Genomic DNA, 12,178 nt, shown 5'->3' with positions numbered 1-12,178 from the left:
TAGTGTATATTAACTGCCTGAGAACCAATACATGTTTTACTGATTGCTTTCTAATTTGCTAATGAAACTTTTTCTATAGAATGCCAACAATGGAGTCGTGCCTTACCTGGGAACATACCTCAGTGTACTCACCATGCTGGATACAGCATTGCCTGATACTGTGGAGGTAAAACCTAAAATGTTACATCACCTTCTCTATGACTACATGAGTGAAAACCTGAAAGCATGCTGGTGTTATTTTTTTTTTTCTAATGAGTGAACATTTTTCCCAAATCTGTCAGTTTAAACACAGCATCTGATGGAGAGGCTACAGTAATGTTATAAGCAAATAGCATTTCTCTTTTGAAAGGCTCTACGATGTGACTTTTAAACTACATTGTGAGTTTTCTTATTCTTATAATAAGCATCTAATTACCATATAATTTTTTTTTTTTTTTAAACAGCGTGACTTCATCAATTTTGAGAAGCGCAGGAGGGTGAGTTTCTGGCTTTCTCTCATGATTGACTTGGGTGTTACTTTGTACATGTTAAGCTTACACACTGGTGTGCTTTTAGAGATAAGACTGTTCTGAAGTCATGGAAAATCTTCCAGCAGGGGTGGGCGATACAGACAAAGTTTTATATCGCGACGTTATGAACATTTTGAATGGCCTCAGTATATAACATTGAATGCACAATTCGTTACTTACAAATGACAAACAAAAGACATAACTTTAAATCAGATAAAGTATTGCAGTATGAGTTTTTTTTCACTTACATCTGCAACTGTAAACTGCAGTGAAACAACCAGAGAACAAATAAAAAAAAAACCAAAAAGCAAAAATATTTATTGTTCTCAATATTTTACTAAAAAGTCCATATTGATCACTTCAAGCCAGTATTTTTATTTGCATTTTGTACATCGGTTTCCTTTGATGTTTTTGCTAAACTTAAACTTAAGTTTGCTTATTGACAAATTTTACTGTTCATTTATACTGGTGTACTATCTACGGAAGAGGTTTCACAATTCCCAACTTTGTGAAACATTTATCTAGTTGTTCTGTAACTCATGGAGCACAGAAGAACCAGATACGGGTAGGGAGCTCGTAGGGGAGAGTAGTAGGGAGTTACCTTACCTCCTACATGTCACCAATGCCTATCTTTATACACTTGTATTTTTTGCAGGAGTATGAGATTCTGTGGCAAATCCGTCAGCTCCAAGCATCCTGCGCTCAGTACACTTTACCAGACCATCCTCAGATTGCAGCCTGGTTACAGTGTCCCAGGTTGCTTTCGGATCAGGAGAGGTGAGACTCCATGTCCCTGCAGGAGGGTTCCCTATGTTTTGCGCTTATTGATTAAATAGATGCAGTTCTAGTTGAAGTTCAAATCTTGGAAAATTTTTTGAAAGGTCTAAAATGTTCTTAGAAAGAAAACAAGAAACCCTGGGTTTATTCCCTACCTATGAAATGCAAACAAAGTCCCATTCCATATGTTCTAGCTGTCTAAATTTCCTGTCTCTGTTTTTATATATTATAATTATCATTGTAAACCGCAGATGAGACCGTAGGTGTGAATGTGAGTGTGAATGGTTGTTTGTCTCTGCGTCAGCCCTGTGATGACCTGGCGACTTGTCCAGGGTGTATCCCACCTCTCGCCCGTAGTCAGCTGGGATGGGCTCCAGCTCGCCTGCGACCCTGTAGAACAGGATAAGCGGCTACAGATAATGGCTGGATGGATGGAACAGCAGATGAACTGATTCGATTTTGGAATCAATCCAAACAGGGTCAATGTCACAGCAATGTCAAATGTCTGAAATAGTTTTTCTTCAATAGCTTCCTTCCTGTTTGAAGTACATTTTAAGGGTATTTCTGACATACAAATTAGTAACAAGAAGGACTACACTTATGGGTGGCAAAGGCATCTCCGTTGACACTATTGACACCAAGTTCAACTTGTCTTTGTTGTTCTTTATCACTGATCTACACTCACTGACCACTTTATTAAGTGTTGGCCTGTCGGCAAAGAATAGTAAACTGAGGCTACAATGAGCATAGGCTCACTGAAACTAGACAGTTGAAAATTGGAAAAAGACCAGACAGTGACAGGGTTGGAACATGTTGGCTCAAGGTTCAACATGTGTGTTCTGAGATGCTTTTATCTTCACCATGGTTGGAAAGACTGCTTGTCGTAGCCGTCCTATAGCTTGAAGCAATCTGGCCATTCTCCTCTGGATTGTCATTGACAAGGCATTTCCGCCTGCAGAACTGTTTGCTCATGCAATCTATTTTGTATTTTGCACCATTCTGTGCAAACTCTGTAGACTGTTGTGAGTAAAACTCAGATTTCTGAAATACTCAAACCAGCCCATCTGGCACCAACAACCATGCCACAGTCAAAGTGTATGAGATCACATTTTTTCCCCCACTCTGATATTTGATGTGAGCATTACCTGGAGCTCTGTATAGTATCACTGCCTGTATGATACAGTACTATGAATTGGATAATTGCGCAAAAATGTAAGTGTATGGGTGTTCCTAATAAAGTGGTCAGTGAGTGTATATCACAATGGATACTTAATAAATATTGTTTCTGTACATACGTCCTCAGTTATGAGTTATCCAGACAGCTGGAGCCTCCACTTGACAGCTGTTCACCGTCCAGCAGTACAGCCCCGAATCACCGATCACTCGCCAAAAAGCTCACTTCGTGAGTGTGAACATTTACAGAAAAACATCTTTTGATTTATGCGACAGAAAGGCAGAAAATACATAATAAATCTTACACTGTGCTGTGTGTGTGTGTGTGTGTGTGTGTGTGTGTGTGTGTGTGTGTGTGTGTGCGCGCGCGCAGCCTCCTGAATGTGACTGAGAGTGCCAAAAAGAATGCTGACCAGATTAGTGTCTCATCCTCTGGATCCAGCAGCTCTGAAATGGAGGATCTCTCCACAAATCAGTCATCTCCTCTTGGAGCACAGGTACTAAATAAACACCCATCCTTTTACCCTATGTGGCATTCTATGGTCTTCATGGTACGTACTTAACTGCGACTCTAGGGACTGGAGTTTTGAACTCCTTCCTTTGCTAACTCATCTACTAAGCACTAAATCGATCATCACCTTAGATAAATATTTCGAGTTTACCACACAACTGTGTCATAATCCTCAGATTCAGAACATTCGTTATAATGTCTCTTGTCTGTTTGACAACCCATTACAACTTAACAGGACTTGACTATGGAATGTACTTCATTTTATATTAACCTGGATCTTGGCACTTGACTAGTGGGCTGTTTTCATAGTTGAAAGCACTTCAGGAGAGCACCGTTGTCCCAGTCTGAGAGACACTCCTAAGATTGCAACACCTAAATTCTTCAGTTATGGCCAGTGTGATATTCTTTTTACCACAGTGCCACATTCAGCAAGGTCAAAGTAAAAACAATGATATAACCTGAGATGAGATGAGAGAGCCATTAATATGTGTTGCGATTTTGAAATACTTGGTGGTGTCTACAAATGGCTAGGAAGGTTTCAATAAAAACTCCAAACTACTTGTGCATAAATGTGCTTTTCATCATGCATAAGGAAAACTGGGCTTAGAAATTCAAGATCTTTTGCAATTGTAAGCTTCCATCAGACTTGTTTTGGAAAAATTAGTTGTTTGAAACATGTGATTTACATGCCAGTGAATGCACGTGAGAGGTTTAACATCAAAATATTGTTTAAAGGTATAAAAAAGCTTTATGAATCAGTATTTTAAAGTTAGAAACAGTCAAACAGTTTTAAAGTCAAACAGAACCTTATAATTCCAGGGTCTTGAATTTTTAAACATCGCAGCACGCTTGGTTTCTTATGCTCACTTTTTGTCAGCAGTGATGGGATAGTAAAAGTACTCAAGTCCAACCTTACAGCCTTTTACATTAAAAACTAATGTGAACACTGTAGGGTGGGATAAAACTGTCCAATCATTCTGAACCAATACTGTATAATTCAGTTGACGTGACATTATCACATTCCTTCTTTCTCCTTCTAGTCGCTCTCGAGCTCCTGCCAAAACATGGCTGACAGCATTTCTTCCCCTTCTCCTACGAGCTTTTCTAGCTCCTCCACCAGCTCCCAGGCCGACCTTATTCTGTCTTCACCATCCACTTCATCAGCTCCAGCCAAGCCCGGCCATAAGCGCTCGGTCTCCATGACCTCATTGCCCCTGTACAACAGGCAGGTCGCCGACTCCTGCATCATTAGGATCAGTGTGGAGAACGGAAACAATGGCAACATGTACAAGAGCATACTGGTGAGTACTGAGAAGCCATAAAGTTTTTGGTTAATGAGTAATGAACCAGTACTGTATATAGTGGCTAATATTGGAAAATTGGATGTATAAATGTATCCTTTTGTTCAGCACATAATTGAGGTGTTCCATCGAGATATGGTCGGCATATTTCATTTTCATTTTGGGTAAAATGTATTATGTGTAGATGTACAGCAATTAAGGCCTCTATTCCCACATGTACAAAGCTTAATCAGTACAGATTAAGAAATGGATATGTTTTTTTTCCAGTACACCATGCCAGTACTGCTTTAACACAACACTACGCATCATTGCAAGCCAATGGTAAAAGGAAGAGAGAAGAAGGGATCATACTGGGACAAACTGAATCAGAAACCCAACTTATCATGGATGACAAATATGATGAGAGTAAAAAGCAAAACAATCCAGAGACTTAAACAAGTCACATTAAAAGCGATTCTGAAGCTGTATCAGGCTTCCATTTTAACACCACATCCACACCACCTTCTTAAACTTTTCAACAATTGCAGTATGATGGGGTCTTTGGATGTCTTTTAAAAATTAGTTCACATCATCAAAACCATGTCATACTGAAGGTCATTAGGAAAAAAAATTCAAGTTTTTGGCTATATAGCTGATTGCTACAGCTGGTTTAAAGCCTCACTTTATATTTTTCATTTGCCACAATATCATGATTTTAGATTTATGTAGTTCTACATAGGTTTATTATACAGCAGTGTGATCATAATGATGTGTGTATTTTATCATACAGGAAACCAATAGACTAACCAACAGCGCTAAACTGGCATTTTAGGAAGCGTTGGGTTTTACATAGCATGTTTTGCATAAAATAATTTTAACATACTACACTTTCAAAAAGTGTTGAGGGACAAATTCTGGGCACATGAAAAAATATGGGGAAATGTCTCCAATGTCCTTTTCAAAAAATAACCTGATGTAAACTTGATGTCTTGTAATATTTGTAATATTTGGTGAAGTTTGCCTCACATTCTGGTAGCTATCCATGAAATATCTACAGTATCAGAGGGTTAAATCCAGTTTATGTGCCACTGGCTCTGTAAATGGAAGAAAGAAATCAATGATATCGACTACCAATATCCATCCAATGAGGGCAATGACACATGTCTACTTGCACTAGCATTTAGGTGTTTGAGCATAGGCAGGATATGGAGGAAACACTGAAAGGAAGGCCTGAACTTGTCTGGACTGTAGAATTGAAAATAGCTAGCTTTAGCTAACTCCCACCAAAAAGACTGAGACACCTTTAACTTGTTTAGACGTACAGTGCCTCCAGAAGATATGCAGTCCTCTCAATAACTGCCGGCAACCGGCGATTTTGCCGCCTACAAACGCTCCATTGCCAGCTACTCACAGTGGTTTTTCAAAGAATTGAAATGAATAAGTTTTTACTTCATAATTTATACTTCATAAAAATAAAATTTTCCCCCATCTATTTTTATAAGACATTCTTTTATTCACTCAAAAATCGGTTGATTTAGACAGTAGGCCTAAGAATTCTGTTCGGGTATGCGGACAGCCTAGACTTGACAGATATATTGCGGTATGCGTGCACGTGCGTTATGTGTAACTGTGGTGTTCACCTGGGGCTGTTCAACACTATGTTAGGCTTACAAAAAGCCGAAAAATGTCGGGGAAGCGCCAGGCAAACATCAGCGACTTTTTCGCTGCAAAAAGGTCGAAAACACAAGGTAATAAGACTGTGACAGGTCCTCCAGTGTTTGCTGTAAACATGTAACAAACCATGCTTGGAAAGTGACTATTTCTTTTTTATTTTCTCCAGATTCTGGGAGAAACATTGGAGCGATAACAGATCTAGGTTAACATGCAATGCTTCGCTGTAGGGCCTATAGTATCTGGCCCCGCACGTTTTTGCAAATTAATATAGCATATGGATAGTTAGCCATTCCATATATATATATATATATATATATATATATATATATATATATATATATATATTAGTCCATTGTGTGTGCGTATCAGGGTTAAAAACGTTCTTTGCTGTATTAAAATGATGTATGTCGGTCATTTTGTTAGGCCTAACATTACATGCTTGGACAATGATTAACTCAAGTTAGTGGTGAAGTGCTAGCTATTAACTGTGGTAAGCAGGCCTAATTATGTATGCTTTATCATGGGCCGTCATTAAGTGTCATTTATTTGTATGCGGCCCCCGGAACAAGCATATGATGATGATATCAAATCCAATACCAGCAACCCGTTAAGACCGGGATTAAAGGAACAGTCCACCGTACTTCCATAATGAAATATGTTCTTCTCTGAATTGAGACGAGCTGATCCGTACCTCTCCGAGCTTTGCACGACCTCCCAGTCAGTCAGACGCGCTGTTACTCCTGTTAGCAATGTAGCTAGGCTCAGCATGGCCAATGGTATTTTTTGGGGCTGTAGTTAGATGTGACCAAACTCTTCCACGTTTTTCCTGTTTACATAGGTTTATATGACCAGTGACATGAAACAAAGTTCAGTTACACAAATTGAAACGTGGCGATTTTCTATGCTATGGAAAGTCCGCACTATAATGACAGGCGTACTAACACCTTCTGCGCGCTTCGGCAGCGCATTGATACCTTTACTCCTGTTTTCCCCCTCTCCCCCCTCTCCCCCGCCCTCCTGACTAGACTGTGTTCCAAGGAGTGTAGGCTACTTGTCTTGGTGGTCACGTTGGTTGTATTGACGGAAGTTGGGGGGGCGGGGGAGAGAAAAAAAACAGGAGTGAAGGTATCAATGCGCTGTCGAAGCGCGCAGAAGGTGTTAGTACGCCTGTCATTATAGTGCGGACTTTCCATAGCATAGAAAATCGCCACGTTTCAATTTGTGTAACTGAACTTTGTTTCATGTCACTGGTCATATAAACCTATGTAAACAGGAAAAACGTGGAAGAGTTTGGTCGCATCTAACTACAGCCCCAAAAAATACCATTGGCCATACTGAGCCTAGCTACATTGCTAACAGGAGTAACAGCGCGTCTGACTGATTGGGAGGTCGCGCAAAGCTCGGAGAGGTACGGATCAGCTCGTCTCAATTCAGAGAAGAACATATTTCATTATGGAAGTATGGTGGACTGTTCATTTAATGTGATCATCTTTTGTCACTCTTCAAAATAAATAAAACTTGATAATTTTGAGAATGTTTTTATTGTTTATGAGGTCCCTGAGCATCTTAGCATGTTGTTTTGGCTTCTTAACATAGTTTATAATGATTTATAGCCTGTATCAGGTAGATCTAATGTCTGCTTGTAAAGATGCCTTTTATCATGTTGGAAAATGTTTAGAAATGAATCCTTGTTAGTTTTAAAAGTTTTTAATTTTCCGGTGACCGCAAATACTAGCCTAAGGCCGATATATTAAAGTCAAAATGGCGCGAAATTGTTAAACACACCGAGACCAGAGCTTGTACAAGAAGTAAAGGGGATTACAGTGATGAGGACTTTGATGGCTTCTGAACAATTTCCAATATTAGATCATAAATATTTTTATGAATGCTATAAGCTGTGTGACTGTGAATATGATATTTACTAAAGTTCTGTTAGAACATTTCAATACAATTGACTTGTTTATAATAGTTTGAAATACAAATGATGTACAGTATTTGTCACTTTTTCTAAGTTCTAATGAATAACTAATTGAAATTGTATTCTTGTGTCAGTCTTTTTTATTTTTAAAATTTATATTTGTACATATTAACACACAATGATCTTCAGATCATGAATATAATTTTTGTATCCAAATTTTGCATTCAGGATCACTCAGAATTCACCATTTAACATCTACATTTTCAAAATTTTCCGGGGGAAGACCCCCGGACGCCCCTCTTTTTTATACATCGTGGCGGCGGCTAACGCAGCCTCCACTCAGCTTACGCTTAACCTCTGCCTACTACTCTTTCTTACTTGCCCCTTTCTCAGAGATATATTGAGAGGGCTGGATATGCCATGGGCTTTGACTCAGCCATTCCAAAACACAAACCTAATTTTTTCAAGCCGTTTCTTTGTAGTTTTGTCCTGGTGTTGGAACACATATTGGTTGACTGGAACAGTTTCTCCTCAACAATTTGCTTATATGTATTTGGCTCCATCCATGTTGCCTGTCATGGCAACAAGCTTTCCAATTCCTCCCGCTGAAGAGCAGCTCTGAGCACAGGATGCTACCACCACCATGCATGTTGCCTTTAGTTTGTGCCAAAAATTATGCTTTGGCTTTAGAACAAGTGGCTCAAATTTAGTCTCATTAGACCACAAAATCCTTTTTTAAAAAGCTTTCAGATTTTCTTACATGGCCTTTCTCAAAAGTGGCTTCCACTTTCCCATAGTGGTGGGTTATTGTTGAGGTCTGCACAGGTTCTCCTTTTTCAGCCAGTGAGTCCTGTAACTCCTTCAGTGTTGTAGCTGGATGTTTGAACACTTCTCTGACAATTGTCCTTCTTGCCTGAGAACTTAGTTTGGCCTGATCTTGGTAGTGCCTTGGTTGTGTGATATTTTTTCTACTTTATCATGGATTTCACAGTGCTGTTAAGAAGGTTCAAAGCTTTTCAGATGTTTTAATGACCTTTTCCATCGTTTTTCCTCCTTAATTTTATTTCGGTAGAGTCACTTCAAAATAAACAGACAAAAAAAAATCCCATTCTGGTATAATTAAATTTGATGGGGATGCCATGGCCTAATGGTTAGAGAAGCAGCTTTGGGACTGAAAGGTTGCAGGTTTGATTCCCTGGACTATCAGGAATGGCTGAAGAGCCCTTGAGTAAGACACCTAACCCTCAACTGCTCCCCAGGCTGTACTGGAGAGTATGTTGTATGGCGCTCTGGATAAGAGTGTCTGCTAAATGCCATTAATGTAATGTAACGCGATCTTGTAATCATTGGGGTTGGGGGGGATAATTTCTGGAAGCACTTTAACTTGGCATCAGGTTAGTTTGTTCTGGTATGATAGTTTGTTCTGGACTCTTTCTCTCTAATTACCTTACATCTTTATAATCATTCAATGTAAATTAAATAGCAAGCAACACTTTTTGGTGTGAGTTTTTGGCATGATGTAACTCCACATCTCCTGCAGCTCCTCAGAGTATCAACATCAGTAATGTTTAAATAGTGAGAAGCACTTGGGTGCTGTTTCTGTGATTAACAGCCAGTAAGCATAAAAAAAAGAACTGTACGTAGAAATAATTGAAAAAATTACATTAGATAAAAATACCACCCAGTTATTTACATTTGTGATGGTGTCAGTGACCATGACCATGATGTTTTGCAGCTGACTAGTCAGGAAAAGACAGCCCAGGTGATCGAGAGGGCTCTACAGAAACACAACATGGAAAATGCCAGTGTACAAGACTTCAGTCTCGTCCAGATGTTGGCTCAAGGCAGAGGTGCGTGTAAATATTGTTAAGGTTCTGTAAAAACTTACTACCACAGTTCCTGTCCTGTAACCTTTATTTCTAATGGATTAATGATTATTTTCAGAGCTGATCATTCCAGACAAAGCCAATGTCTTCTATGCCATGTCTACTTCGGCCAACTATGACTTTGTTTTACGCCGTTGTCCAAAAGGCCACCGGAAGCAACTCGCACGCTCAGCATCAATGTCAGCAGGTCGGTCTACGAAATAACTGCGCTCAGGGAGAAACTGTGATGAGAAGAAACTGAATTTGCTTGGAAATCTGCACAATACTGAAATGCCACTGAACTCCTTATGGTTTCAGTTTTTATATGCGAAGTGTACATAGAATATATGTATATAATCCAACATATTTATGATTATTTAATGGTGGCTATTTGCTACTTGACAGCTATTTTTCTAATGATGTTATTACATGAATAACTGCTCACCTTGACTGGACACTGTTTGAGGCAGGACACGTGGTTCTAACCTGACCGAAGTGTAGAGACTTTCTATTTATAAAATTCTAATAGTGGTATATTGTGTACACTGAGTTGTAGCAGTAAGGCTCCTAATCCCACAAGTCTTTGAGACAAACTCACAGCAGCTACAGAACCTGACTGTGTAAAATGCAGCTCTCACACATTCATCACGTGGTCTGAGTTTTGCTGTCAGTTTCTGTCAAACTGAGCATTACTATCACCTCATCGTTGCAGGGTTTGCTTCCCAGATTACATAATCAAGTGCTTCAGCGTACTGACGTACGTAATGCATACTGAATTTACAGTTACCTTCAAGATACTTTTTTAGTATGGACCTGAAATTCATTTCTCATCTCATCTCATCTCATCTCATTATCTCTAGCTGCTTTATCCTTCTACAGGGTCGCAGGCAAGCTGGAGCCTATCCCAGCTGACTACGGGCGAAAGGCGGGGTACACCCTGGACAAGTCGCCAGGTCATCACAGGGCTGACACATAGACACAGACAACCATTTACACTCACATTCACACCTACGGTCAATTTAGAGTCACCAGTTAACCTAACCTGCATGTCTTTGGATTGTGGGGGAAACCGGAGCACCTGGAGGAAACCCACGCGGACACGGGGAGAACATGCAAACTCTGCACAGAAAGGCCCTCGCCGGCCCCGGGGCTCGAACCCAGGACCTTCTTGCTGTGAGGCGACAGCGCTAACCACTACACCACCGTGCCGCCCAAAATTCATTTCTATACTACTGAAGTGCTTTCCAACTTCATTTTGTTGATAATTTGCATCCTTTCTGTTTATAAGACATAAGTAATATTTATGAGGCTGTTAAAAGGCTAGCATGTGCCCTGTATAGTTGAGTGTGTATCACATGTAGACATTACATTAACAATTAATGTTAGAGGCCATGTTTGCACTGATGAGTTTCTTTTTTTTTTAACCACATATCTGATGAATCATTGATCTTTTCAGTGTCTGTGTAGAACAGCCTACCTTTCTTATAGTCATATTATACATGGGTAGCCGTTTGAACAAGTTCCTGCTTCATAGGTTGAGAATTCATGATAAAAACAAGATGTACTGCCTGCCTTTGTTAAAGTAGATATAGGTGAGACACTCATTAAGATCACGTTACCTTCCCACAGCACCGCACCGCACCGCACCATGGTGATATCGATTGGGTGTGTACTTCCGTGTGCGTGTGAGTCTGTGTGTGTAAGATAAAGGTACTGCACTGACAGGCACAGTGGCATTCCACCGCCATACTGTAGAGTGACAGAAGTCTAATCAGCAGTTGCTGCAATGTTTAACAACTCCAGTGAAATGTCTTGCACTTTCATCCACTGGTTCCTGACTGAGGCTTTAGACAAAAATGGATAATACCACTGACGTCTATTTATTCTTTAGTGCTTTGGGTTGAATTTCTGTACAATTTTTGTTGGAGAGAGATTTTTTTCTTGTTCCTAACCACAGATGTATTCTTTGACTCTGCTGTTTAAAGTAGATTTGTTCTTCTCACAGACACAAAAGAGAAATGTTGTGTAGTAACTAACTAATAATTCTTAGGAGAATCAGAAACAAACATTTATTTTGCAGAAGAAATTGTCACACTGATCGTTACTGTATTATAGAGTACTGTATTTTGAACTTATTCCAACCTGCAATCCATAGCATTTCATTGGCTTACTGTACATGCTGCTTTTGCATATACATGTAGCACTGCTCTAAAGATTAAAATGAACTTTAACTGTTTTGGTAAGTTCATGAGGTTTTTTTTTCTGTCTGTGATATGTATATAAAATTAACTTCCTTTCAGTAACTGCTTTATACTGATCAGGATCACACTGGATCCCAGGAACACTGTCACTGTACGTGAGCCAGGAATACACCCTGTATGGGATGCCACCATGCACACATACATACAAACACACACTTATTCACACGTAGGGGCAATTAATCTTAGCCAGTCCACCTACTGGCATGTTTT

At 39.6% G+C, this 12,178-nt stretch overlaps 1 protein-coding gene across 2 annotated transcripts in view; it reads left to right on the top strand.

Moving 5' to 3' along the window:
* LOC132868572 (ral guanine nucleotide dissociation stimulator-like 1) overlaps positions 1-11,943 on the top strand; it is a 33,833-nt gene extending 21,890 nt beyond the window's left edge. For both annotated transcript variants that reach the window (XM_060901555.1, XM_060901554.1), the window contains exons 10-17: positions 80-166; positions 444-476; positions 1,165-1,286; positions 2,590-2,688; positions 2,833-2,956; positions 4,011-4,271; positions 9,578-9,692; positions 9,787-11,943. In XM_060901555.1, coding sequence (XP_060757538.1) covers positions 80-166; positions 444-476; positions 1,165-1,286; positions 2,590-2,688; positions 2,833-2,956; positions 4,011-4,271; positions 9,578-9,692; positions 9,787-9,932 — 987 coding nt within the window. In that variant the 3' untranslated portion in view covers positions 9,933-11,943. The remainder of the gene's footprint in view (positions 1-79; positions 167-443; positions 477-1,164; positions 1,287-2,589; positions 2,689-2,832; positions 2,957-4,010; positions 4,272-9,577; positions 9,693-9,786) is intronic.
* The last annotated feature ends 235 nt before the right edge of the window (positions 11,944-12,178 follow it).

This window comes from Neoarius graeffei, chromosome 20 (assembly GCF_027579695.1).
Source record: "Neoarius graeffei isolate fNeoGra1 chromosome 20, fNeoGra1.pri, whole genome shotgun sequence".
Lineage (NCBI taxonomy): Eukaryota > Metazoa > Chordata > Actinopteri > Siluriformes > Ariidae > Neoarius > Neoarius graeffei.
This window is presented reverse-complemented; position numbering and strand designations above follow the sequence as displayed.